This window comes from Lontra canadensis, unplaced genomic scaffold, assembly GCF_010015895.1.
Source record: "Lontra canadensis isolate GAN:19392208 unplaced genomic scaffold, GSC_riverotter_1.0 scaffold78, whole genome shotgun sequence".
In the NCBI taxonomy this organism is placed as follows: Eukaryota; Metazoa; Chordata; class Mammalia; order Carnivora; family Mustelidae; genus Lontra; species Lontra canadensis.
The window spans coordinates 6,766,258-6,793,882 of record NW_022631072.1 but is presented as its reverse complement, the minus strand read 5'-3'; the positions used below and the strand labels follow the sequence as shown (position 1 = coordinate 6,793,882).

Sequence of the window (27,625 nt, the reverse complement as noted above, 5' to 3'; positions counted from 1 at the left end):
ACTCTCAGTTATAAGATGAATAAGGTCTGAGGGTCTAATGTATAACATAGTGACCATAGTTAATTTTACCATATAATTGAAAATTTCTAAGAGAGCAGAACTTCATGTTCTCATACACACACAAAAAAAGGTAAATATGTGAAGTATTGGATGTTTTAATTAACTGATTGGGGGAAATCCTTTCATAGCATTTATACATAACAGATAAGCTAGTTAAATACACTACAGTTTTACAATTTTAACTTTATTCATTCATAGTAATAGCAAGGAAATGCATTTTTGTTTTAAATTAATAAGCTCAAAAAGGCAAGCTGGAAAAATCAATACTATTTCACCGAAAATTATAAATTTTATTTCAACAGAAATTTGCTATCTAAACATGGGACTGAGAAATCTTTTGGCACAACTACTCTTTGGCAAAGATCAAATGCCTCTTTGTATTTGAAAAGATTTTTATGATACATCATACAAAACTGCATATTCAACATATGGATAAGCTTGGTCTTCAAACTCCTACAGTGTCTGATAAGTAAAATTTTAAATGAATAATAAATATTTATCAAGTAAATATCCTTGAAATGTTATAGTCTTGCCTCAATTATGAAGTCATTGCCAAGTAGTAGGAGGCAAGACAAAATTGGATTTTTTGCTAGGTATATTAGGTTAAGACCCAAAAAGTAATGAACCAGATATGGCATTATCTGTAAGCCTTGCTCTAAATTGCATTACTTTGCAACCTGAATTACAAAAATAATTATAAAAGGAATGCATACACTCAGTGTAGAAATACTGAGAAACTGGCTGATTTTACCATCTTTCTCTTTTCTACTTTTTGCATGTGGAAGAGTTGATGGGAAAACAAGTCATCCATCAGGAGTTACTGGAGGACAGCAGAAAGCATGAGGGTGTGCAGACCAGGAGTGAGTGATATGCCCTGACAGACACTAATTTGATTGTGCCTGGGACTCACTGCAGTGAGAGGGCAGACGTACTGCCCAAATTTTGAATTTTATTTTGCACACACAGTCTCCAAACTTCATTCTCCTAATTTCCTTTGCAAAACGAATGACCTTGCAATGAATTCCATCCCATTTTTAGCAATGTGTCTTTTTAATAGCATATTGTTTCATCACTGATCCTCCAGCAAGTCTGAATCAAATGGTCTTATCTCCTTTTTCTATCTTATCTTGCCATCTAAATTATTATTCCCATGATCATTTATTCAGTCATGCATTATTTATAGTTCTCTTACCTACCTGTGAAAATCTTAATCAGAGTCCTTCAGGGACTCCTAAAGATCAAATGTCCTAACACAGCAGACCTCTGCTTTCTGATCTGGCCTCTCCCCAGCTCTCCAAACTTCTCTTCGGTCACTCCCCTATCACAAAGAGAGTACTGTGGATTCCTATCTTTTCTAGCCTCTGGTTTTAGAGAATTGTTCCTCAGTGGACATCCTTCACTTACCCTGTGCTAGCTGGCAAGCTCCTTGTGTCCTTCAAGAGCCTGGGCAAGTATCACTCGTCCCTTTCTTGACATGCCTCACTAAAAGTAAACGCTTGCTTTTTTGTGCTGCCATAGCATCCTGTCCACACTTTTATTATAGTATTTATGTTAAGTTATTAATTTGAGTCTCTTACTTCTACCAGAGGCAGGGGCCCACATACTCTCAAGGTGTCCATGAATCCCCTGAATGATAGGCAAAATCTTATGTAGATTCATTTTCTGCTGGGGAGAAGATTCAGCGCTCACAACAGACTCACACCAGAGTCCGTATTTACCCTGTCAAAACCAAATTAAGAACCTCTGTACTAGACCATGAGTCCTAGGAAAAACAAAGTAAGTTCTATACTCTGAATCTCTACAAGTAGATGCCTAATGTTAGCTGAATGAACATTTCAGTTATTATTTAGACTATATATTTATATTAGTAGATATAGAATAAAATCAACTTCCTCTATTCATTGTTGTTTTTAAGTAAGTAGGAAAGTATGATACAGTAAAAAGTACCTTGGTCAAATGGAAAGATACGGAAACATTTATGCCAAACTACTAACAGTAGCTATTCTTGGAAAGAAGGATGTGGTAGGGGTGGGATGGGTTTTCAAACTTTTCTTACACCCTTGTGTCTTTTTTTTTTTTTAAGATTTATTTACTTGAGAGAGAGAGAGAGTGCACACAAGTGGGGGGAGGGGCAGAAGGAGAGGGAGAGAGAGAATCCTCAATCCTTGTTGAGGTGGAACCCAACACAGGGCTCGATCCCAGAACACTGAGGTCATGACCCAAGCTGAAATCAAGAGTTGGCTGCTTAACCAACTGAGCCACCCAGGCGGCCTCTTTACTCTTCTGTCTTGATCAAGTTTGTTTGTTTTACTTCGTGTACTTTTTAATTTTGAAACTTAAAAATAGCGTTTTAAACCATAGGACATTCTTCTTAAGTTCATGAGACATCTAGCTTCAAATTGCAGGTCTGCTACTTATTTAGTTTTGTGCCCCTGGGAATGTTACTTACCCTTTATAAGCCTACATTTTATATATATTTCCTCATCTGTAAAATGAGGATAATGCTTATGTAGTCCACATAGTTATCATGCCACAAAGCCCAGCATGAAGTAGGGACTCAGTAAATATTAGTGGAATGCAAATTTTGTTGTCCTTAAGGTTTTGTTTGTTTTGTTTGCAATCTAAAATAGAAGTCAATGAAATATAGTTCATTATTATCTCAATACTGTAAGCATTCATACATTCAGTAAAAGTCTGATATAACATGGCTAGTTTATAAGGTGGCTATTAGCTCTGATTGCTAACTAATAAGGAATCCCATGATATATTTGCTTGTTTTTAAACTAGAAGGGTTGGGGCACCTGGGTAGCTCAGTCAATTAAGCATCTGCCTTTGGCTCAGGTCATGATCCCAGGGTCTCTGCTCAGCGGGGAGTCTGCTTCTCCCTCTTTCCTCTGCCCCCCCAACACCTGTGCTTGTGCATACTCTCTCAAAAAATAAAATCTTAAAAAAAAAATATATATATATATATACAGAAGCATTACAAGAATCTTAAGCAATTTATAAATGAAGTGCAAGTACTGGTTTAAACTAAGCTCTCAGTTCACCTGTGTGGTCACTAGAAAGAAGTTCTTTGCAATTTTCACTCACCTTGTGGCCTGTCTCCACCGGTAGACATCACATCATGTTTTATGAAGTCTTTCTGATTTTTCTAGAGGTTCTACAAGAAATAAAAATACCATTGATAATGATAGGTACCTTGTAATTTATACCATCCTTTGCTTTAATAATTTTACAATGAAAGGTTTTCATTGTACATTCAAGAGATTGCTATTAAAAATTTCTCATCAACAAGAGTTGATTAGACTCTAAACAAGAAAGTAAAATTTCTTGTTTCCTTTAGTCTTTGCATTTTCAAGTTACTTGGTGTTGAGTGGGCACGTTTACCTTGGTATTTATATCTCTGGGCATTTATATCTAACAGCTCTGGACTAATAAAAACAAATTCCTATGTATTTAAAATCAGCTAGAGTACACTGACATTCAAAGTAAGCAGTTCATCTGACCCTAAAATACTGAAAGCCACACATACAGAGATTTTCCTGAATATCCCACATTAAATGAAGTCACCTACTTCAAGCGACAAGTGAAATAGGTTCGTAATGGGTTTTTCTGTAGGGGCTAATTGAGGTGCTCCACAGCCAAAATGAAGTAGAAATCCATTTGGAAAATACCCCATGAGTATATGGGGGTTTTTAGTTGTATTTTTTTTTTTGTTTTGTTTGAGTCATATAGCAGGTTTCAATGAGCTTTATGTTTTATTTTTCATTATTTCATTATCTGAAGCTTCTTGGGCAGTTTGGCGAAGTCACGGAATCTTTCTGGGCACCCGCTTCTTGATCTGCACAGTTGGCATAAATAATAATAAACATGCAGAAGTGGGGATTAAGGGAGATGAAGGCTGGGGGGGCCAGAAGCTAGAACGTGGGCAGTAGGGGTATCAACAAATTACTGAGTCGCCTTCGGCATTATGTCAAATTCCCCTCCTTTATCCTAAGAGAATCTATGTTTATTCCCAGCTTGGCTTGCTCTTTTAACTTTACGGAAAATTTTTCTTAAAATGTTCCTTCTTTTGCCTAATGCTGCTCTTTGTCCTGAAGGAATCTAAGAGGCAGTGCTCTGTCAGATGCTGCTCGTTGCTACCCAGTGTCCCTCTTTCTTTAGTAACCCAGTTTATAAGCCACATTCTCCCTTTTCCTTCACAGCTAGGTGTAACCACAAGACTAGATCCTACCTCTGAGGTAGAAGTAGAAATATGAGTGATCTCTGGGAAGTTTCAAAAGAGAACACACATCTTTTTCTTTCTATTCTTCCTTCCCACTGCTGGGACACAAATGAGATAAGTGGAGTCTGAGCAACCTTCTTGGACCAAGAGGGATACACTAAGGATGGCAGAAGAGCAGGACAGAAGGACCAGAGTCCTTCACACAAGGACCTGCTCTAATAGCTCTGGACTGCCTACCTGGGGCCTTTTTTTTTTTTCCTTAAGATTTTATTTATTTGTTCGACACAGAGAGAGAGATCATAAGTAGGCAGAAAGGCAGGCAGAGAGAGAGGGAAGTAGGCTCCCTGCTGAGCAGAGAGCCTAATGCGGGGCTCGATCCCAGGACCCCAGGATCATGACTCGAGCCGAAGACAGAGGCTTTAACCCACTGAGCCACCCAGGCGCCCTTCCTTTTTTTTTTTTTTTTTTAAATAGGCTCCATGGCTAGTGTGGAGCTTGAACTCACAATTCTGAGATCAAGAGGCACATGCTCTACTGACTGAGCCAGCGAGGCAGCCCTAGGCTTTTTTTTTTTTTTTAACATAAGAGAGAAAATTTTAGCTTGTTTAAGCCACTGTTATTTTGTTTTTCCATCATATATGGATGAACTCAAGCTTACTAATATGCTGGTCTTCTAGGAAAATGTCTAGAACCAAGAAGAATTCTTAATTCTTCAAAGTTTTCTCTCCTCCAAGCCAGTGTGTCCCTTCTACTTAATAACAAAATTCTCCACTCTTCAAAAGCCTCTAGAATGTCATTTCAATTATTGTCTTTACCTTTCCCCCTTCCAACACCCATATTTTGGACATTATACACTCATTTGAGCTCTGTAGATAAGAACTTGGAAAATAGGGCCCTTCTGCCAGGGAAGAAAGAAGGAAGATTTGCTAAAATTAAGTTTTCAGCTTTTTTGTGGATTGAAGGGAAAACAGTTCATTTCAATTGAACAATCATTTATTAAGCACATACCATATAAAAAGTACTGTGCCAGGTGTTGGGAGAAATATAAAGATGAGATTTTTCCTCCTTCAAGAAGACACATGAGTAACTATAGCATGTGATGGATTGTAAAAAATGTAATCAGAAAAATATAAAGTTCCTAAAACTTTCAGAGGAAAAAAGATGAATTCCAGTTATGGGGATTACAGAAAATTTCATGAAGAAGATAGAATTTGAGGGGCACCTGGGTGGCTCAGTTGGTTAAGTGTCTGATTTCATCTCCTCAGAATCTCAGGGTCCTGGGATCAAACCCTGCTCCGGGCTCCCAGCTCAGCAGGGAGTCTGCTTGTCCCTCTGCCCCTTCCCCAACTCATGCTCGCTCTCCCTCTCAAATAAATAAATGGAATCTTTTAAAAAAAATTTTTTTTAAAAAAGAGAAGATAGGATTTGAACTGGGGTTTGAACAATATGTAGAAATGGTAAAAAGAGGCTCATCAAAGGAACAGAGGTAGAAAGTCACAAGGCGTAGGTGGACTGAGGGATTCCAGGATTCTAGGGCTCATGAATGGTGGAGTAGGAGGAAAAAGCTAGACTGACTGGGGACAGACACCCAGGCTGTGAATGAATATCTTCTTGGGGGCCTGCTCTGCAGAGGGGAGAATAAGAAGACACCGAAAGTTCTAAACAAGAGAGGAGCCAGCTCACATGTCTTCAGTAAGAAGATGCCTCTTATAGGCGCCCCTGCAAAGGGAAGCCCCCTGCAGAGAGGCCACTTTCAGCAACCCAAGGACAAGGTAGTGATGGTGTGAATTAGGGAAGCAACTACTGGAAAGGATAGAAGACACAGATAGAAGCAACGTCTCAGAGGTTATTGCTTGAGCTAAATGTATACTTTGCCCGGGATAAGGATTTGGATTGTAATTCTCAGATTCAGAAGTGAAGAATATAGCCCTTAAGAAATTTTTTAAATTACACTTATTTGAACTGACAAAACTAAAAGGAGAGTGAATATGCTGTGAACTTACCGGCTCTACAGTTTTAGCAGAGCCTTAACTTTTTTTAATCCTCAGATGTCAGCTGGGAGTGCACAGAATAACCGGCTGATGGGAAAAGAGTAGTGAAAAGTATCTTAGTGGGGCTCCTGGGGGTACAGTCAGTTAAGCAGCTGACTCTTGGTTTCGGCTCAGGTCATGATCTTGGGGTCATAAGATCCAGCCCCGAGTGCAGCTCTGCGCTCAGTGAGAAGTCTGCTTGAGATTCTCTTTCCCTCTCCTTCTGCCCCTCCTGCGTATTCTCTCTCTCTCTCTCTCTCTCTCACTTCTAAAATAAATAAATCTTAAAAAAAGAATGAAAGAAAAATATCTTAGCAAAGAAATGCAACCATCCCTTCTTTCCCGTGGTTCATCCTCTGCCTAGGTATGCCAATAAATAGCAGGTGTCAGGGCACCTGACACCGTAAGGTTCTTGCACTTCTCCCCAGTTATCCCTTTACCACCCTTATGCACCATCTCTACCCATCCCACCCACCCTCATACTCTGTAAGGAATCCAGTGAAAATTTAACAAGAGGAGGAAGCTTTCTAGAGAGCATAAGAATTTTCTATTATGTGTCTCTTCATTGCTCACTAAAATCATGCCAGCATGGCCTGAGGAGAAATGGGAAGAGCTGGCACAGACCCATATAAGGTCATTGTATTCTCCAATAGCTTTGAGATAAGTAACCCTTGTCCAAAAAAATCTTAAAAAGCTACTTCCTCATTCCCAGGAGATAAATTCTAGAGACTTCCTCAAATGAAAAAAATTGAGCATGCCGCTTTCTTTTTTTATTTTTCTATTTTAGGACGATTTAAATGGGTGTTAATACCTACTAAGCTCTTAATAAGGGCAGGAGCAGATAACAAAATAATCAGAAGAGTATCCCTTGTAAAGTTTAGCAATTTATGGTTTGGTTCATCTTATTTGGGGCACCGGAAAGCACCTTACAAATAAAGTAATGAGGATTTTTTCTTCCACGATTCCCAAGGTGATTTTTGGCACTCTTGGAAGCACAGATGATTAATCAAGTCACTGGGGACAAGCAGCAGTAATGTGATTGTCAAACTATGGATATTGATCAAACTGTGCTTCATTCTCATGTAACGTGTGTGTGTGTGTGTGTGTGTGTGTGTGTGTGTGTGTGTGTTGGGAGATGGTCAGTGGGAGAATCGGTACTTTCAACATTGTTCCTGAGAGAAGATTAGCAGGAATTATTAAATATTCTTATATTTCATAAAAATTCAAAACCTGAGAAAAATATTGAGGAACTCATACTCCAGTCCCTAAACTCAAAATCAGAAGGTTCTTAACCTGGGGGCATAGATTAAAATTCAGACCATCTGTAAATCACCTGGCATTGATTGATTTTACAATTTTTTTTTCCCCCAGAGAGGAGGGAAAAAAGGAAGACTTTGTGCTTGCCTCTTGTTTAGAGTTTACTGCTATGTTGATATTCTCTCTTATATACAGAGAAGAGAGGAAAAGGAAGGAGGAGGAATAAAGAGAAACCAGGAGTCTCATCAGTTCTGTCCCAAATCAAATCAACCAAATTATATGAAATTTGTACAAGATATTTATCTGTTAACTTTTATATTGTATTTGTATTAAGATTTAATAATAGTATAGTATGATCATCTTCCTTTCAAAAGCCTCTGAGGTTTCAAACTGGTTTAGATGGTATTTTCAGAGTCTGTGGTATAACAAAAAATGTAGATATTAGTTAAATTCAGGGAAGCTGTTTAGAATAAAGGTGTGTCAAAAAATCTCTCTAGTATAAATTTCTGATTATTTGTGTTAAATCCTTCGGAAGTACCTTCAATGAAATGGCTATACCATTTCCAGCAATACAATTTTGTATTGAAAGGAGCTATTTAAAAAGACAGAGGGTAATAAAAAGACATACTTCTTTATTTTCAGAATACTAGTTTCAGCAGATAAAAACCCATATGATTCCAATACTAATTAAAATGGAATGCTATTCTTGCTTAAGTAAATAATAGAAAACTTTCAAGTGAAACCCGATTCTTCTCATCATGCTCCCAAAACCCCACAAATTCAGAATTGTTTCACTAATGTCCCTGTGTAATTAATCAACACACATAATTCTGTACATAGCAGAATGAACTTTGATAGAATCCTCTGTCCCTTTTCTGTGTTACAAAAGGCATTCTTAATCTTTTTAATTCTTTATTCTTAATCCCAAAGAGGCATATACATGTTGGATTTATCTGTCTTGTAAATAAAAAAACCTGTCACCTTTTCTTTAAGATTGCTCTCAAAATTAATTCCACTTCAAATTAATACATAAATATCGAACACTCTGTAGTCCCCAAACACTTCATTAGTTGACAACGTGCAAAGGCAGATTATGACATAATTTAAAAATTAAGCAAGAAAATAAATGAATATTTTATAAATTTTATAACTTTTAAATAGTTCTTTCTTTAAATGAATATTTAAACTTCTTTAAATAAATGTCGGCATGGTTTGAATCTAAATTAGTAAGGATATATGGGATTTCTTCTTTTATGAAAATATTTCCCCTGTCAATGCCTTTCAAAGCACATAAAAGCACACACTTACCCCATGTTGCTTGCTGTGGTTATATCATCCTCAGATCAAGGCTTATCTGGATTCTAAATTAATTTAAAGGTTATATAAAAAAAAAAAAAAAGCAGGAGAGGTTTGACTTCCCCGGAAACGAGATTGTCATATGCTAACTAGGCTTTTAAATGAGGAAAACTAGTGTCTCTTCTGATTATATAAGCTTCAGGTCAAATTCTAGCATCAACTAATCAACTGAACTGGATTTACTTTCAAGGAGTAAAAGAAAGCTGTTAAAAAGGAATGAGTTTTTTATCCTAGAAAACTGGGAACTTGAGCATTAAAAAGTTATTTCTATATCAATACAAAGCTAAAGATTTTTTAAAGCAAAGTATTTATCTTGTTACTTTAAGTACTTTTAAAGAAAAATATCAGGGAAAATTTAGTTTGCCATAAAACAGGTATTTTTCTATATTTTCCAGAAGTTTTGAAATTGCATTATATGTCCTTTCCTGAAAACATCCTCTCACTTTGTCTTAATGTGTATAAATTCCAGTAAATAGTATTTACTCCTAAAACATACCAATTAGTGCTAACCAACAAATCCAAAAGTGTCTAATTTTAAAAATTCATCTTTGAACAGTTAGAAATAGGGTATTTTGAAATTAAATACATAATCTATGGTTATGGGAAACTAACCAAAATACCATTTTTACTTATATTTTAAAAGATATTTCAACCCAGATTTATAATAGTACAACAGAAATTTTTTAAAAATTTAGCAATGACATATTGAGAAATACAAATTTCCACAGGATTTTGAATGAAGAAATATGATATGGAAGTTACTGTTTATAGAATTTTTTGGTCATTTTTCAGAAAAATAGTTTCAGCACTCAGGTCTTTATTGTAATTTTTAATATGTAGCTGTTATGTACTCTTCTGGTAATTTTTAAATTGTATTATCTAAAAAGTAAAAAAGCTTCCTTGACATAGAATACATGAGGGCACATATATCTACTTTTCGAAAAATTGTAATATAATTCACATAGCACAAAAATTGCCCTTTGTGAACAAGTCAATGGTTTTAATGTTCATGAGATTGTGCGACCTTCAGCACTAATTCTAGAATATTTCCGTCACCCCTGAAAAAAAACCCTATGCCTCCCAGTTCCTTCCTCCCATGGCAACCACTCATCTACTCCCTATCTCTATGGATTTGCCTATTCTGGATATTTCACACAAAGGCCACACAATATGTGGCCTTTTGTGACTGGCTTCTTTCACTTAATATATTTTCAAAGTTCATTCATGTTGTAGCATGTGTCAGTATTTCATTCCTTTTTTATGGCTGAAAATATTCCTTTATATGGATATATACCACATTTGGTTTATCCATTCATCGGCTGATGGACATTTTGGTTGTTTCTGATCTTGAGCTGTTATGAATAATGCTGCTGTGAACATTCCTATACAGTTCAATTTATTTGGGGGACATAGTTAGGAATTGCTGGGTCATACTGTAACTGTATGTCTAACATTTTGAAAAATTGTTCAATAGCAGCTGTACCATTTTATATTCCCACTAGAACTGTTGGCAGTTTCCAATTTCTCCCTATCATTGCCAAGCTTTGTTATTGTCTGTCTTTTTTAATATAGCCATCTGAGTGATTGTGAAGTGCTATCTTATTGTAGGTTTAATTTGCATTTTCCTGAAGAGTATAATGATTTCATTTGCTTATTACATATTTGCATATCTTCTTTAAAGACATGTCTATTCAAATCCTTTGCTCATTTTTTAATTGGGTTGTATTTTTATTTATATGTATTTAAATATGAGTTCTTTATGTACTCTGGAATCTAAATCTGTATCAGATAAATGATTGGTAAATATTTTCTCCCATTCTGTAGATTCTTTTCATTTCCTTGATAGCTTCCTTTAACACACAGATATGCTTTTTAATTTTTTAATTTATTTTTTATTTTTTTTTAACACAGAGATATGCTTTTTAAAGAAGACAAAACTCAGGCACAGGGTTGGAAGTTTCCTTTGCCAAGATTTAGATAGTTCTGGGGCACCTAGGTGGCTCAGTCGTTAAGCGTCTGCCTTCAGGCTCAGGTCATGATCCCGGGGTCCTGGGATCAAGTCCCACATCGGGCTCCCTGCTCGGCAGAAAGCCCACTTCTCCCTCTCCCACTCCCTCTGCTCGTGTTCCCCTCTTGCTGTGTCTCTGTCAAATAAATAAATAAAATCTTTAAAAAAAAAAGATTTAAATAGTTCTGCTATGTTTATTAAAATGAATCACATAATTTATTTTATTTTTTAAAAAAGATTTCTTTCTTTCCTTCCTTCTTTGAAAGAGAGAGTGTGTGCTTGCATGCATGAGAACAGGAGGAGAGGCAAAGGGAGAGAGAGAATCTTAAGCAGGCTCCACACCTAGAGCAGAACCAGATGCTGGCCTGGATCTCGTGACCCTGAGACCATGACCTGAGCCAAAATCAAGAGCTGGACACTCAACTGACTGAGCCACCCAGGCGTTCCCATATAATTTATTTAAAGTAATTATAAGATGATGAAAATAAAGTTCAAAAAGGCATTGAGAGATGGTTTTATTGGCAAAATTATGATAGAGAGGTAGTATATGAAGTTACTTAGGTGACTAAGTTTTCCTTATAACTAAAAAGTTCAGTTGCCACATTAAAATTTTAATGCCAAATATACTACATGTGGAGCTTTAGTCTCAGGCCTGGAGCAGCAGTGAAATGAAAGTTACCACACCATTCTAGTCCCTGGATGTCAGTATATTGTCCTTCACCTTCCACCCTGCAATAGTGAAAAACAAATTTGTTCATTAACCAAGACCAAGAATTTACAGTCCAGGTATAAGATTGTCTAACATATTACACTCTACACCTGAAGAATTATATCTTTCCACTTTCAAACTTTGATTTAAAATTCAGAATCCTAAAAATAAAATAAAATAATAAAATTCAGTATCCTGCTTTTATAGTGTACCAAAACCATTACTATTCCAAACAAACATTGTTATTATACAAATTTTGGTGTCTAAGATTTTAGGATCACACACACTAAGTTTACACAAAACCAAACAATCAGTTAAAAAATGAAAAGTCCATATTAATTCATTCATTTATTCAACAAATATTTATAGACCATCAACTATGTGTGAGGTGCTGTGTGAGCTATGTGGGGGTTTTCTTGGACTCTTGGGAGTAGTGAAAATGTATCACATAAACAAACAGACCTTATGCCATGGGTTGGATTTTTTTCCTTCATTAACATCAGTGGACAAAATTTGTGTCATCAGCACACACTTGGGAGTCAAAAAAGGTGAACGCTCTTCTGCCCTCCTCAAAATGTATTTATATCAACCACTTCCTAAAAATTAGGTTGCATTTTCAATTCTAGAAATAAAGGGATATTTATAAATGAACATGAGCCTCTGGATGACATGGGATGGTATTCAGTGCAAAGATTAAGCTTTTAAAAGTATGCATTTGGGGCGCATGGGTGGCTCAGTGGGTTAAAGCCTCTGCCTTTGGCCCGGGTCTGATCCCAGGTTCCTGGGATCAAGCCCCGCATTGGGCTCTCTGCTCATCGGGAAGCCGGCTTCTCCCACTCTTTCTCTCTCTGCCTGCCTCTCTGCTTACTTGTGATCTCTGTCTATCAAATAAATAAATAAAATCTTTTAAAATAAATAAATAGGGGTGCCTGGGTGGCTCAGTGGGTTAAAGCCTCTGCCTCTGGCGCGGGTCTGATCCCAGGGTCCTGGGATCGAGCCCCGCAATGGGCTCTCTGCTCAGCAGGGAGCCTGCTTTCCTTCCTCTCTCTCTGCCTGCCTCTCTGCCTACTTGTGATCTGTCTGTCAAGTAAATTAAAAAAATAAACAAAAATAAATAAATAAATAAATATAAAAGTATGCATTTGTTTCATCTCATTTTTATTTTTCCTTCAAGCATAAGACCAGAAAGGACAACAGTGAGTACATTTCTACAATTCGAAAACTAATTTTGCTTACATTTGAAAAATTAGGTTAGTAAAAATACACACATATATCAGGTCAAAATCCAATAAACAATTATGAAATTATCCCCCAAGGCTGCTTTTTAAAAAATTTATCAGGATAGTGGTGTCTGTGTGGCTCAGTTGGTTAAGCATCCAACTCTTAATTTTGGCTCATGGCCTCAAGGGTGTGAGGTCAAGCCTGGCTTCGGGCTCCATGCTGGGTGTGGAACCTGCTTAAGATTCTCTCTCTCCCGGGCGCCTGAGTGGCTCAGCGGGTTAAGCTGCTGCCTTCAGCTCAGGTCATGATCTCAGGGTCATGGGATCAAGTCCCACATCTGGCTCTCTGCTCAGCGGGGAGCCTGCTTCCCTCTCTCTCTCTCTCTGCCTGCCTCTCCATCTACTTGTGATCTCTCTCAAATAAATAAATAAAATCTTTAAAAAAAAAAAAAAAGATTCTCTCTCTCCCTCTCTCCCTGCCCCTGTCTCTTTCTCTAAAATTAAGGGGAAAAAAGTGTATGAGAATATTTCAAGTCAAAGTAATTTTTGGCCTAAATTTTCTCAATAATTGTGACAAGCTTTCCATTTCCAAGCTGATGGCAAAAAGTTCTATAGCAATAGGAGAGGTAAGAAGAAATAAAAGAAAAGTCTAATCAATTATCAACAAGAATATTTTCTTTTGGAGGCTCATGATGGTCTTAGCCTCTCTTTATAACATTTTCCCTAAAAAATAACCCAACAATTCGTTTCTTTTCTTTTCTTTTTAACAGAGAGGGAGGGAGAGAGGTGGAGGAGGGGCAGAGGGAGAGAGAGAATCGTAAGTAGCCTCCATGCCAGCTCAGAGCTCAATGCAGGGCTCAATCTCATGACCCTGAGATCATGACCTGAGCTGAAATTAAGAATCTGATGCTTAACCAACTAAGCTACCCAGGCGCCCCTAATCAAACAATTCTTAATAAATATATTATAAATATATTTTAATGAAATATATTATAAAAGAATATAATAGCATTGACTAAATAAAACATTTAAGCAAACATACCTGAAAAGAACCTTTTAGAATGACAATGACTTTATTTTAAGCCTACCTATTTTCATTGAAGTTTCCAGTATACTTTGCCCCATTTGGGAATGTATAAGTCCCCAATCCATGAAACATATTGTCCTTGAAGTGTCCTTCATACACTGCTCCTGAAAAATGCTCAAGTCTTCCAAAACCATTCATCTGTTTGTAACAAAGGAAATGACCTCAGTAACTAACATTCAATTTCCCTAGAATATTTTAAAAATGTACATATATGTCTATCATCTACTTAGTTATTATTTAATCTATCACTGTACCACCCTTTTTTTACACAAAGATAAGACAACATCCACCATTTCTTATTGTCCTTCAAATGCATCTCTTTCTGAAGCCCGCTAAGTCTAATGTTCTTGAGCTGGGGCATTTGAACACCTAGGAGGTCAGGGATGATGATAATAGGGTCCTTAAGATATCTTGAACATATCAAAAATCTTAAAGGATAGCCAGTTTAGTTAGTACAGGAAACAGTACAAAGAAGTTGTTAGGAAGAAAAATTTGTATTCAGGCAAACCTGGTTTCATCACTCACTGGGCAAGAAACCTAAGCCTGATTTCTCTCATTTGTAAAATAGGAGCATGAGTGGTACCTACCTCGTGAGATGCTATGAGGGTTAGATGAGTAAATTATGTAAAGCATTTAGTTTACTCAGTGAATAGGAGATGAGAAAGATGATAATAAAGATGACAGGAGGCCTGGCTGGCTCGGCCAGAGGAGCATGTAACTCTTGATCTTGGGGAGGGGGGTAGCTGGGACGGGGGTGAGTTTGAGCCCCCAGCCACCAAGCAGAGATTATTTAAATCAACAAAACTTTAAAAAAAAATGACAAGGGGTGCCTGGGTGGCTCAGTGGGCTAAGCCTCTGCCTTTGGCTCGGGCCCCGGGATTGAGTCCCACATCAGGCTCCCTGCTCATTTAAAAAAAAAAAAAAAAAATCTTAAAAAAAAATGACAAACCCTGTATGACTTTAATATCACTCCTATGTTCATATCAGTTATTTTTACTGTATAGTCTACTCACATGTGTTTTTCATTAATGGTGAAATGTCAGGAATAATTTAAGCAATAGGCTTACTTATCTGCTATCAATATTACAACAACAATACCTTGTCATCTTTCCAGCTTCCTTTATAGACAATCCCATTAGGAGTGGTATGAATACCTATTCCATTTCTCTCAAAGATTCCAGAAGATGTTCTTATACAGTCACCATCTAAATAAGAGAGAAATATATTGTAATCCATTATGAATGGGAACCTTGTTTGACTAGGTAATAAAGTATTTATGTTCAAGACTAATAACAACTGCATCCCTATGGGTCTCTTTGGCTCCCTAGCATTGAAACCAATGAGGCCAGAAATAAGGAGCTCCATGGACTTAGAAGGTCTTGTTTTTGTTTTTAAGTTTATTTATTTATTTGTTTAAGTAATCTCTTCATCCATCATGGGGCTCGAACTCATGACCCCAAGATCAAGGGTTGTATGCTTTTCTGACTGAGCCAGACAGGTGTCCATTAAGTCACGTAACCATTAAAAAACACACCCGACAGGAAGACCGACAGATCCCATACATGGGTTCCCAAGGCATACTATCTAGACTTAACACTACAGTTTAAATTTAAAATCTGGGAGCGCCTGGGTGGCTCAGTCGGTTAAGCAGCTGCCTTCAGCTCAGGTCCTGATCCCAGGGTCCTGGAATCGAGCCCCACATCAGGATCCCTGCTCAGTGAAGAGCCTGCTTCTCCCTCTCCCTCTGCCTGCCGCTCTGCCTACTTGTGCTCTCTCTATATCTCTGTCAAATAAATAAATAAAATCTTTAAAAATAAATAAAGAAATATAAAATCTGTCCATCTATTAGTATTTCTGTGTCATTTTGTTTAATGGAGTTAATATCCCAATACTAGTTTTACAAAATTTACAGTCTCATTTTTTTACTGTTAAGCTATTTAATTTTAGTCTAGATAGAAAAAGTAATTGAAATGTATGCTTACCATACTTGTCTCCATTTGGAAATATAAAGTTTATCTTACACACTTCAGCAGCTGTTTTAAAAGATTTAAGAAAAGTCAGATAAACTTAAATATTTTTATGTGAGAAGACCTTGTAACAAATGTGCTTTAAGAGCCAACCAAACTGGGGCACCTGGTTAGCTCAGTGGGTTAAAGCCTCTGCCTTTGACTCAGGTCATGGTCTCAGGGTCCTGGGATCGAGCCCCGCATCGAGCCCCGCATCGGGCTCTCTGCTCTGCAGGGAGCCTGCTTCCCCCCCACCCCCCACCCACCTGCCTCTCTGTCTAGTTGTGATCTCTCTCTGTCAAATAAATAAAATGGGTAAAATCTTAAAAAAAAAAAAAAAGAGCCAACCAAACTGACTCACTTCATATGATCACAAGCATATCATGATTACTTGGCATTCCCATTTTCTAGTATAGGGCCCTGGGGAAATGAATAACTTTGTCTAGATAATCTATTTTTATTTATTTGTTTATTATAATAGCTTTATAAATATATAATTCACATACCACAAAACTTACCCTTTAAAAGTATACAATTCAATGGTTTTTTAGCATATTCAGACGTATGCAACTATCACCAGAATCTAATTTTATAATGTTAGCAGTTAGTCTTCATTCCCCTGGTTTCGACTCCCATGTCTTCTTTACCCCCACCCACCTCACCCCAGCCCCAGCCCCAGCCCCAGCCCCTGGCAACCACTAATCTACTTTCCGTCTCTATGGATTTGTCTATTCTGGCCATTTCATATAAAGGAGTCACACAGTAAATAGTCCTTTATGATTGGCTTCATTTACTCAGCATAATGTTCTTAGGGGTTCATCCATGTTGTAACAAGTAGCCATGCTTTTTGCCACCAAATAATAACCCCCTGTACAGAAATAACAGTTTGTTTAACCATTCATCAATTGGTGGACAGCTGGGTTGTCTCCAGTTTGGGCTGTTATGAAAACGTTGCTATGGACATTCATGTGCCAGTTTTTGTATGGTTATATGTTTTTCTCTCTCTTGGGTAGCCTATATGACCTATTGATGCCCTCACAGAGGTAAACTGGAGTGAGGAATTGGCAAAAGGAGGGAATAGAAAATAAAGATAGTAAATGATAGGGAGACGTAGGGGTGAGGTCGTCTAAACAGAATGCGATTAGAATGGAGACCAGGTCAAAAGAAAGCATTGAGGGGAATCTATGCCTCAAAGCCCTGGGACATTTAGTGGACTACATCACTAGATATTATTTTTTCCAGTACCAAAGAAAAACATATATAGAGAGAAGATAAGTAAATTCTAACTTCTGGGACAACAGAGTCTACCAGAATATTACTCAAAGTGTGGCTCATGCCTCAGAATTACTTGGGATGCTTGCAAGTTCCTATACTACTGAATCAGAATCTCTATGGGTGGGGCAAGAGAACTGACCTTTTTACTTAAAAATTAATTTAGGTGTCAATCGAGAAAGACTGGAGGCTCATCCCTTTTGAGGAAATATAACACAATAGGTAGAAGGCTTTAAAATACTGTAACATCCTCAGAGAGAAAGGGAGAGTGTAGTATCCTTGAGACCGAAATAGGTGGTTATGAAAAAGAACCAATTAGCAATCTAGGAGATGAATAACATTAATTGGTGTAATGACTGAATAGTAGAATGGATACAGCTGAAAAGTAAATTGGTGAACTGGAATACAAAGTTGCAAATTTTTCCCAGAAAAAGGCACACACAAAAAGAGATAGCTATCACTTGAGCAAAACCTTTATCTCCCCTATGCCCCAGACTTGTCTAGGAGTCTCCACAGCGCCCAGGGCTGATCCCTACTATTGTACTAGAACCCTGTTAAAATAACGCTTTGGTGCTGGAATCTCCAATCTCAATACCCAGCTCGTCTAGGTCAAGGATCAGGGATTAGTCAAATGTTTTTTTTCTCACTCTAGCGTCCAGCATAGTACTGAGTTGTAGGTGCTTAGTACTTGTAGGTAGGAACTGAACGTCTAGTGAATGAATGACACAATCTTTAAATGCTTATTAAGCACGGCACATAAGTTGATCATACAAAAAAACCAAAATGTTTTCAAATGTTCTTAAATGGTTCCACATTTGAAACTTTGTAATGTTAGAGCGAGAGGGAATGTAAGACATGGAGACCATCTGGCACCATAGAGGAAACTGAAATCCGGAGAGGATGTCATTTGCCTAAGATGTCACAACAGCAAATCGACGGCCGAAACACAGCTAGAAGCCAGGTGTTCTGATTCCCAGGCCAGGGGTGGTGGTGGTGGTGGGGGGTTCTCCGTGTCCCCACGTCATCCCCGGTGTAGACGATCAGGAAATAAGTCACAGCCACACAGGCGCTACCAGTGGTCACGCTCTGGCTTAATGCGAGTTCTACTTAGAGGTGACCTTCCCGGCTCAGGGCATTGGGAGGGGGGGCACTCACTTGACAGAGGTGTGTCGCAAATATTTTCTTGACTCTGCGGTTCCTCCTGCGCCGCCAGTTCTGTGGCATTGAGGGCAAGGAGCGCTAACTCCGCGCCGAGCGCGACTCGGTCGCCGGGGCTACAAGGCACCTCTCACCCGGAAGCGAATATGCGAGGGGCCGACGCTGAGCCAATCGGAAAGCAGCGAGTTGTGCTGCCGCAGCTGGGCCGCCGCGGAGCCGCTCCAGGTGAGATCTCGGTGGGTGCCGAAGCCCCAGCAGGACCCCTTCGGCCCCGGGTGCTTCCTCCTGACAGCCGCTCCGGGAAGCGGCGCTGCGAACCCGCCACGGCCTCCCCCTTCCGCGGACAAGGGATGTGTGCGTGTGTGCGTGGTTCGCGCGCCGCCCTGGTTGTCAGTGTGCGGACCCTGCGGCCGCCTCCTTCTCTGGGGGTGGTCAGGGTCTGAGGAGCATCCGGCCGGGGGGCATCCAGGCAGGCTGGCTGGAGCGGGTGAGTCTGTGCTAGCAGGATCCCGGGTTGTCCGCACCCGGGCTGGAGGCGAGGGAGCTGATTTCAGCTACGAGAGGGGTTAAGGGTTGCGTTGAAGAGGCTCGGGTTTCCTTTCCTGTCTCTTGTCGGCGTCTGGAACTGAGTATATGCTGGAAGAAAGGTACCAGGTGTAGGTATCTGCGTGGAGCTGGATGTATGGGGTCAGTCAGAGGTTTGCCTGGGAAGGGAGGGTGTGTGATCAGTTTTCAGCGCCCTGTTTGGTGATTCTGTTCCTGGGGGCCTGTTCTGGGTATGAAACAAAGGATCCTCTTCGAGCCAAACGTAGGTCCCTGTGTCCACGGTGAAGAAAAATAGTTGGACTCTTCCCAGGCTAAATGGAATAGAATAGAGACATTTAATCCGCGTAGATCATACAACCTGATTCTCATTCCCTTGAAGACATCTGGGGTGAGTCGTATTGGTACAGCCAGCAGTCTTCCTTCAACATTTTGAGAGCAGATCTCGGATGAGGTTGTAAAGTTGACATTTTCTGGGTTGGTGTGAGACAAGTTGTTGCTCGTTTATTTAGGCAAGCTAGCTGGGGCGTGGTCTGGTTGGCTAGCCACTCTTTAAAAATCAAAGCACATTATCTTCTTGCTTTTTTCCTAGTGTATATTACTTACACAAACTTACCTGGACTGGGTGTTTTTTGAGCTGAATCTGATTTGTATATCCTTTACCTTTTTCTGAATTCTAGAAGTAATAGATAATTACTGATGCACAACTTTACAGAATTTCAGTTTGCCTGATTGTTTTGGTCTCCTGCTAAGCTTTTAATGACCCTAAGTTTTTGTGAGTATAAGTACCACTGTTTTTACAGAAGAATTTGAGGTAGTTGGGCTTCTTATGATATTCTTATCTAAGAGATCTGGAGTCAGGAAACTTGCAATGAAGGGATTTGAAATTTGTATTGCAGATGTGTATTAATCATTTTTTATTTTCCATATTTTATTCTGTTTTGACACATCAGGGACCTACCTGGCCAGGAAGAAGCTGCCCTTCCTAGGGATAGCTAATTCACCCTGACCTGTGAACACACCTTTCATATGCAGACCAACCCCCACCACCTACCTCCATTATCATAATTTTTGCACCCCAAGCCAATTCCTCCCTCCCCCTAAATCAACCCAGGGCCAGGTCACAGGCAACTAGGCACAGCCCCTCTGCCCCAAAGCCTGCTGGGATTATTTTAACTGGCCAGTCCTAAACTGTTTACTCTGCCCTGCCTTTCCTGCGGAAACCCTAAGAAAGGCTGTGGCTTTTGCCTTCCCCTGGCTCCTTTGTGCCTCCTGACTGACACGGGTGCTTCCTCCCGTGGACCTGGCCTGCCGTGGCACGGCGCACCTCTCTCCTTTCTGGCCAAATGGTGAATAACATTAAACTTTTCTTTTGGTGGCATTGATCTCTCCTTTATATATTAAGACCCAGGCACAAATCAAAGGAGGTCTTGTTTATCACTAAACTTTGAATTGAGGAATTAAAGATACAAGGTACATGTGTGTGGTGAGGAGGAGGAGATACGGTAGGAAGCATTTGGTTTTGGTGTCAAACAGATTGCTTCAAACCCTGGCTCCAGACTTTGCTTCTATACATTAGGTGGCATTAGACATGTCATATAATTATCTGTGCTCTAGTCTCCTCCTTTATAAAATGTAGAAAATTATTTTTACCATACTAGATTTTTAGAGGTTTAAATGAAATAATCTTACCTTTCCCCTTAATGCAGACTTGTTTGCTCAACTACCTTCAAAGGTCTCCATGTGAGTATCTAATTGGCATCTCAAATGTAACAGATCCAATGAACTTGTGACACCCTCCCCGATTTTTTCCTCCCCAGTATTCCAGTTCTGAACACATGACACCACTATTTACCCAGTTAACGTAGGCTAAAAAATCTCACAGTAATTGTAGACATTTCTTTCTCATACTTTTCATCTCATTCATCTACATTTAAAATACATTCAGAATCTGTGACCACTTTTCAACTCTACTGCTCCTATCCTAGTCCAACGCACTGTATTTTTTCTGTATTTGCTCTGCCTGAACAACTGCAGTAATTTCCTAGTTGGCATCCTGGCTTCTCCTCACTGTGCGCCCTGCCCCCCCCGCCCCCCACGCAGTCTCTTTATTCTTCACATAGCAGCTAGAGTAATTGTTGTTGTTGTTGTTTTTTTTTAAGATTTTTTGTTTATTTATTTGTCAGAGAGAGAGAGAGAGAGTGCACAAGCAGGCAGAGTGGCAGGCAGAGGCAGAGAGAGAAGCAGGCTGCCTACTGAGGAAGGAGCCCAATGCAGGACTTGATCCCAGGACCCTGGCATCATGACCTGAGTTGAAGGCAGCAGCTTAACTGACTGAGCCACCCAGGCATCCCTAGAATAATTGTTTTAAAATGTGAGTCAGTCCTAGCCATCTTTTGCCTCAGCTCATTAGAGATTTCCTATCATATTTAGAATTTTAAAAAATTTTTCCAAAAAAAATTTTTTTCCATGTCACTTTTAGTTAAACAGATTAAATTCTAGCTTTTTTAAAATCTAAAGCTATGGGGCACCTGGGTGGCTCAGTCATTAAGCCTCTGCGTTCAGCTCAGGTCATGATCGCAGGTTCTTGGGATTGAGCCCCACATCAGGCTCCCTGCTTGGTGGAAAGCCTGCTTCTTCCTCTCCCACTCCCCCTGCTTGTGTTCCCTCTCTCACTGTGTCTCTCTCTGTCAAATAAATTAAATCTAAAGCTACATAAAACCCAAAGCAATCTATTTTTCTATCTGAGATCAAAACAAGCTTCTTTTTTCTTATCTAAACATAATTCTTGGCATTGAAGTAATCTGAATTCACGTGATATACGCTGTCAAACTTTTCCAAAATACTTAAAGCCCTGCTTTGGAGAGAAATTCTCGTGTGACAATACATATTTACATATTTTTTCTCAAAAACTAATGACACATTTATGAGGTTAATAGGCTTGTAATGGGACCATGATACTACTAATGATACTAAAATGAAAAGCAATTCATTTATACAAAGCGTTCCTGTATGGTACAGTATGAAATGGAATCACAGAATCTCTGTACATACATGAATCACCAAAAGAAATAAGCTCACTTTAAGATTCATTCTTTTGTTTGGAGCGGAGATGGCCAAGTTGTGATGTATAACAAAAATATTGTGTATAAAATCTCCAAAGTCAAGTATTCGCTTAAATTGGCAATAACTGCAACTTAAGAACCAAACCCAACCAGATCTTTACTGTGGCAATGCAACATTAACTTTGTGGCCTGCCCGCTTTCCTGAGGTAACAACGTCTTCTCTCTTGCCTCTCCTCACAGTCCTCCCCCTGTCTCCAGCTTTTTCTTGGCCTTCTCTGCTCTCTGACCTCATCTGCTCTCCTCACTTCAGTACGGACCCATCAGACTTCTTTTACTGTTTGTCCAGCTCAGTGCATTGAAGATGTTCTGGACCTGGCACCTTCCCCTCGGAATATTCTTTTCACAAGTATCTCATGGCTCATTCTCAGTTTGTTCAGGTTGTCTGCTCAAACATGATCTCACAGAAGCCTTACCTGACTACTCTCTTTAAAATAACAGTCTTGGGATTTTTTTTTTTTTCCTGTACAGCATTTAACTGGCATTATCTGTTTATTTATTTGTATCTTACCCTTTGGAAGATAAGCTTCATGAAGAATTTTGTCTTCTTTGTTGTTATATCAGTTGTTGGCTCATGTATTTTGGTGCTCTGTTATTAGGTGCATATATATTTATCATTGTTATATCTTCCTGATAGATCAGTCCCTTTATCATTATGAAATGTCCTTCTTTATTTCTAGTAACATTTTTTTTTGTTTTAAAGTTTATTTTGTCTGATATTAGCACAGTCACTCCAGCTTTCTTGTGGTTGCTGTTTGCATAATTTATCTTTTACCATCTGTTTTCTTTCATTTATTTGTTTCTTTGAATTTAAAATGATAAATAAATAGCATATAGTTGGATCATTTTTTAAACTGAGGTATAATTGACATATAACATTAGTTTCAGTTATATAACATAATGATGTCATTTGTATATATTGTGAAACTATCACCACAGTAAGTCTAGTAATTAGCATCCACCACCTTACATAGTTACAAAAAAAACTTTTTTTCTTGTGATGAGGATTTTACGATTTACTCTCTTAGCAGCTTTCAAGTATGCAATAGAGTATTATTTACTGTAGTCCCCATACTGTACATTATATCTCCATAATGTATTTATTTTATAACTGGAAGTTTGTACCTGTTGACCCCTTTACCCATTTTACCCACCCTCTACCCACCACCTCTGGTGACCATCAATCTGTTCTTTTTATCTGTGGGCTTCCACATTTGAGTGAGCTCGTATGTATTTGTCTTTCTCTCTCTGACTAATTTCACTTAACAAAATGCCCTCATTGTCCATCCTTGTTGTCACAAATGACAATATTTCATTCTCTTTTACGGCTGAATAATATTCCATTGTATATACCCATATGTATATGATTTTGAGTTAATATTTTCATTTTCTTTGGATAAACACCCAGAAATAGAATTATTAAACTGTATGATAGTTCTATTTTGAAATTTTTAAAAGATTTTATTTATTTATTTGAGAAAGAGACAGTGAGAGAGAGCATGAGAGGCAAGAAGTTCAGAGTGAGAAGCAGACTCCCTGTGGAGCCGTGATCCCGATGCGGGACTTGATCCCGGGACTCCGGGATGGTGACCTGAGCCGAAGGCAGTTGCTTAACCAACTGAGCCACTCAGGCGCCCTCTACTTTATTTTTTGAAGAATCTCCATACTGTTTTCCATAGTGGCTATGCCAATTTACATTCCTACCAACAGTGCACAAGGGTTCCCTTTTCTCCATATCCTTGATAACACTTGTTATTTCTTGTCTTTTTGATAATAGCCATTCGCACAGGTGTGAGGTGATATTTCATTGTGGTTTTGGTTTGTATTTCCCTGATAATTAGTGATGTTGAGCATCTTTTCATGTACCTTTTGGCCATCTATATGTTCTCTTTGGAAAAATGTGTATTCAGATCATCTGCCAGTTATTTAATTGAATCATTTGGGGTTTTTTGCTGTTGAATTGTATGAGCTCTTTATATATTTTAGATATTAATCTCTTATCAGATACATGATTTGCAAATATTTTCTCCATTCAGTAGGTTGCCTTTTCATTTTGTTGATGTTTCCCTTTGCTTGCAGAAACTTTTTAGCTTGATGTAGTCCCACATTTTCATTTTTGCTTTTGTTGCCTTTGATTTTGGAGTCAGAGTCAAAAAATCACACCAGCACTGATATCAAAGAGTTTACTGCCTATATTTTCATCTAGGAGTTGTTTGGCTTCAAGTCTTACATTCAAGTCTTTAATCCATTTCGAGTTCATTTTTGTGTGTGGTGTAAGATAATAGTCTAATTTCATGTGGCTGTCCAGTTTTCCCAACACGATTTATTGACCTCTTTTCTCATTGTTTATTCTTGGCCCCTTTATTGTGAATTAATTGACCATATATGTGTGAGTTTGTTTCTGGGATCTCTATTCTGTTCCATTCATCTGTGTGTCTGTTTTTATGCTAATAGTATACTGTTTTATTACCACAGCTTTGTAATATAGTTTAAAATCAGGGATTATGATGCCTCCAGCTTAGTTCTTCTTTCTCAAGATTGCTTTGGCTATTCAGGGTCTTTGTGGCTCTGTGCAAATTTTAGGATTATTTGTTCGAGTTCTGCAAAAAATGCCGTTGGGATTTTGATAGAGGTTGCATTGAATCTGAAGATTACTTTGGGTAGTATGGACATTCTAATAATTATCAATTCTTCCAATCCATAACCACAGACTATCCTTCCATTTATTTGTATCTTCTTTGATTTCTTTCATCAATGTCTTCTAGTTTCCAGTGCACAGATCTTTCACCTCCTTGGTTAAATTTATTCCTAGGTACTTTCTTATTTTTAATGTAGCTTATTACTTCTTGAGTTAAAACTATTTTCTTATAGGAATATGCAAGTCTAAGAGAATATCTTAAAGCTAGCTTTGGGACGCCTGGGTGCCTCAGTGAGTTAAACGTCGCCTTCTGCTTAGGTCATGATCTCAGGGTCCTGGGACTGAGTCCCATATCAGGCTTTTTGTTCAGTGGAGAGCCTACTTCTCCCTCTGCCCCTCCCCCTGCTTGTGCTCCCTCTCTCTGACAAATAAGTAAAATCTTTAAAAAAATAAAATGAAATGAAATAAATATCTAGCTTTGGCTATATTTTATAATTTTAATGTATCATTTTCATTTTTGCTTTCTTTTTGGTCTATATCTGTTTTGCTATATATATTTAGGTGTTCTGATGTTGGGTACATAAATATTTACAATTGTTGGAACCTCTTGATTTAATCCCCTTATCATTATGTAATGACCATCTTTGTCCCTTGTTAGTTTTTGCCTTAAAGTGCATTTTGCCCAATAAAAGTATAGTTGTCCCTGCTTTCTTTTGGTTTCCATCTGCATGGAATATCTTTTTCCATTCCTTCACTTTCAGTTGGTGTCCCTAAAGCCAAAGCACTTGTGTTGTAGGCAGCATATGGTTGGGTCTTATTTTTTCATCTCTTCGGCCATTTTGTGTCTTTTGCTTGGAGAAATTAACCTCTTGGGGCACCTGGGTGGCTCAGTGGGTTAAGCCGCTGCCTTCGGCTCAGGTCATGATCTTAGGGTCCTGGGATCGAGTCCCACATCGGGCTCTCTGCTCAGTGGGGAGCCTGCTTCCCTTCCTCTCTCTCTGCCTGCCTCTCTGCCTACTTGTGATCTCTCTCTCTCAAATAAATAAATAAAATCTTTAAAAAAAAAAAAGAAATTAACCTCTTTACATGTAAGGTAATTACTAATAGGTGAGGGCTTAATACTGACATTTTGTTTCTTAGGTGTTTTATAAATCCTTTGCTCCTTTCTTCCTCTCCTACTGTCTTTGTGAGTTGATGGTTTTCTCTAGTGGTATGCTTTGATTTCTTTCTCTTTTTTTTATACATACTGTAGATTTTTGCTTTGTAGTTTCCATGAGGCTTACATAAAGCATCTTATAGTTATAATATTCTATTTTAAGCTGGTTAACAACTTAACTTCATTTGCATGCAAAAGCTCTATACTTTCATTCTACCCAGGCAAAATCTCTGAACAAGGTCTGTGTCTCTGAAAGTGTATATGTAAGTTAAAATTTTGTTTATCAAATCACGTATTAACTACACGAAGAACATCTCTTTTCAACTAGAGTTTGTTAAACTGTATACCAAATCTAACCAAATCGGGATCTAGGACTGGGGCTTAATATTAAGCATGTGTGTTTTGAAACTTCTCCAGGTATTTCTGATACATATTCCTGGTTAAGAAATCTGTGTTGGAGAAACTCAATAAATATTAATCCTCAGAGGGATGTGCTTGTAAAGCTTTTGTTAAAACAATTTATCTATGCTTCCCCTAGACTGACCCTTTTCAAAAACATGCATTTCCTTATTTCTTTGTAATGGGCTCTGTCCATAACTGTGACAAAGGATTGTCGTACTTGTCTAGTTTTATGATGTGTGTATTAATTTCTCTCTTGCAGGCGAAAATGAGTTCTTCAGTAAGAAGAAAAGGCAAGCCAGGCAAAGGAGGTGGAAAAGGGTCGTCTAGAGGAGCCAGAGGAGGCAGGAGTCACACCAATAAATCGCATGGGGGCGGCGGTGGCAGTGGTGGTGGCAGCACTGGCAATCGGAAGGCCTCGAGTAGAATTTGGGATGATGGCGATGACTTTTGTATCTTCAGTGAATCAAGACGCTCATCCAGGTCATTATGCTTTTTTAATATTTAAGGTATAGAAATAGTATAAGTTCAGGGCACCTGGGTGGCTCAGTGGGTTAGAGCCTCTGCCTTCAGCTCAGGTCATGATCCCAGGGTCCTGGGTTCGAGCCCCGCATCAGGCTCTCTACTCAGTGGGGAGCCTGCTTACTCCTCTCTCTCTCTCTGCCTGCCTCTCTGCCTACTTGTGATCTGTCTGTCAAATAAATAAATAAAAATCTTAAAAAATTAAAAAAACAAACAAAAAAAAGAAATAGTATCAGTTCGTGACCTGTGGGACAGCAGAGAGCTAAGAGGAAGGGGGGAAAATGCCAAGTAATTCTGGTCAAGTGAATTGTAGCTCTTGTTTTAAAACCTTGCAGTCTCCTACTCTGTAACCTTTTCTAGAGGCTTCCAAAAAAAGCCACCTAATGGCTTTTTTTGGAAGGTCAAAATCTGAGGTTAACTTCAACTTTCAGGCCACTGTGAATCAAATATAATGCTGTTGCTGTAACTCTTGTTACCAGAAAAGTAAGTATTGGAAATGGCAAAAGTGGTGAAAATTATTTTGATTATTTCTTACACATTGTAGTTTGAAAGTCCCCAAATGCTACTTGTTGGTCCTCTCTGTCTTTTTAGTTGATGAATTATCTCTTTTCCAGACATATCAGCCAAAGCTTCACTGGTGCTTTGTGTGATGACCCGTGAGAGAGTCATATCCAGGCTTCTTTCGTCTTCACCTTTCAAATATGAATAGATTCTGATAATTCTAATGAATATTTAGTAAAAGTATAGATTTTATTGCTGCAGGTTATATAGCATAGATAGAGAATTCTCACTGTCTGCAAGCTGTCCACGGAATTTTTGGAGATGGAAAGGTTTCTTTAAAGCTACACGCACACACT

General features: G+C 38.6%; 3 protein-coding genes across 19 annotated transcripts in view; 1 reads left to right on the top strand and 2 right to left on the bottom strand.

The window, feature by feature from the left end:
* The window catches only part of ARHGEF33 (Rho guanine nucleotide exchange factor 33), a 116,380-nt gene extending 106,650 nt beyond the window's left edge, over positions 1–9,730 (bottom strand). For all 13 annotated transcript variants that reach the window (XM_032881964.1, XM_032881961.1, XM_032881962.1 and 10 more), the window contains exons 1-2: positions 8,881–9,730; positions 3,151–3,220 (exon numbers count right to left, since the gene is read on the bottom strand). The gene's annotated coding sequence lies outside the window, so the exon portion shown is untranslated. The remainder of the gene's footprint in view (positions 1–3,150; positions 3,221–8,880) is intronic.
* A 1,470-nt stretch (positions 9,731–11,200) lies between these two features.
* On the bottom strand, positions 11,201–18,527 carry MORN2 (MORN repeat containing 2). The gene is made up of 5 exons (XM_032881958.1): positions 18,386–18,527; positions 15,935–15,985; positions 15,051–15,157; positions 13,954–14,090; positions 11,201–11,665 (listed from the first exon to the last, which is right to left on the bottom strand). Exons 4-5 carry the CDS (start codon positions 14,088–14,090, stop codon positions 11,563–11,565), a joined length of 240 nt encoding a protein of 79 aa, XP_032737849.1. The 5' UTR covers positions 15,051–15,157; positions 15,935–15,985; positions 18,386–18,527; the 3' UTR covers positions 11,201–11,562.
* Positions 18,528–18,556: 29 nt separating this feature from the next.
* DHX57 (DExH-box helicase 57) overlaps positions 18,557–27,625 on the top strand; it is a 55,598-nt gene continuing 46,529 nt past the window's right edge. The window contains exons 1-2 of one of the 5 annotated variants that reach the window (XM_032881954.1): positions 18,557–18,613; positions 26,509–26,729. In XM_032881954.1, the coding sequence (XP_032737845.1) occupies positions 26,515–26,729 (215 nt within the window). In that variant the 5' untranslated portion in view covers positions 18,557–18,613; positions 26,509–26,514. Of the gene's footprint in view, positions 18,625–18,862; positions 19,036–19,055; positions 19,076–19,865; positions 20,281–26,508; positions 26,730–27,625 lie in introns of those variants that run through there. The other 4 variants (XM_032881950.1, XM_032881955.1, XM_032881952.1 and 1 more) reach the window with 4 other exon arrangements.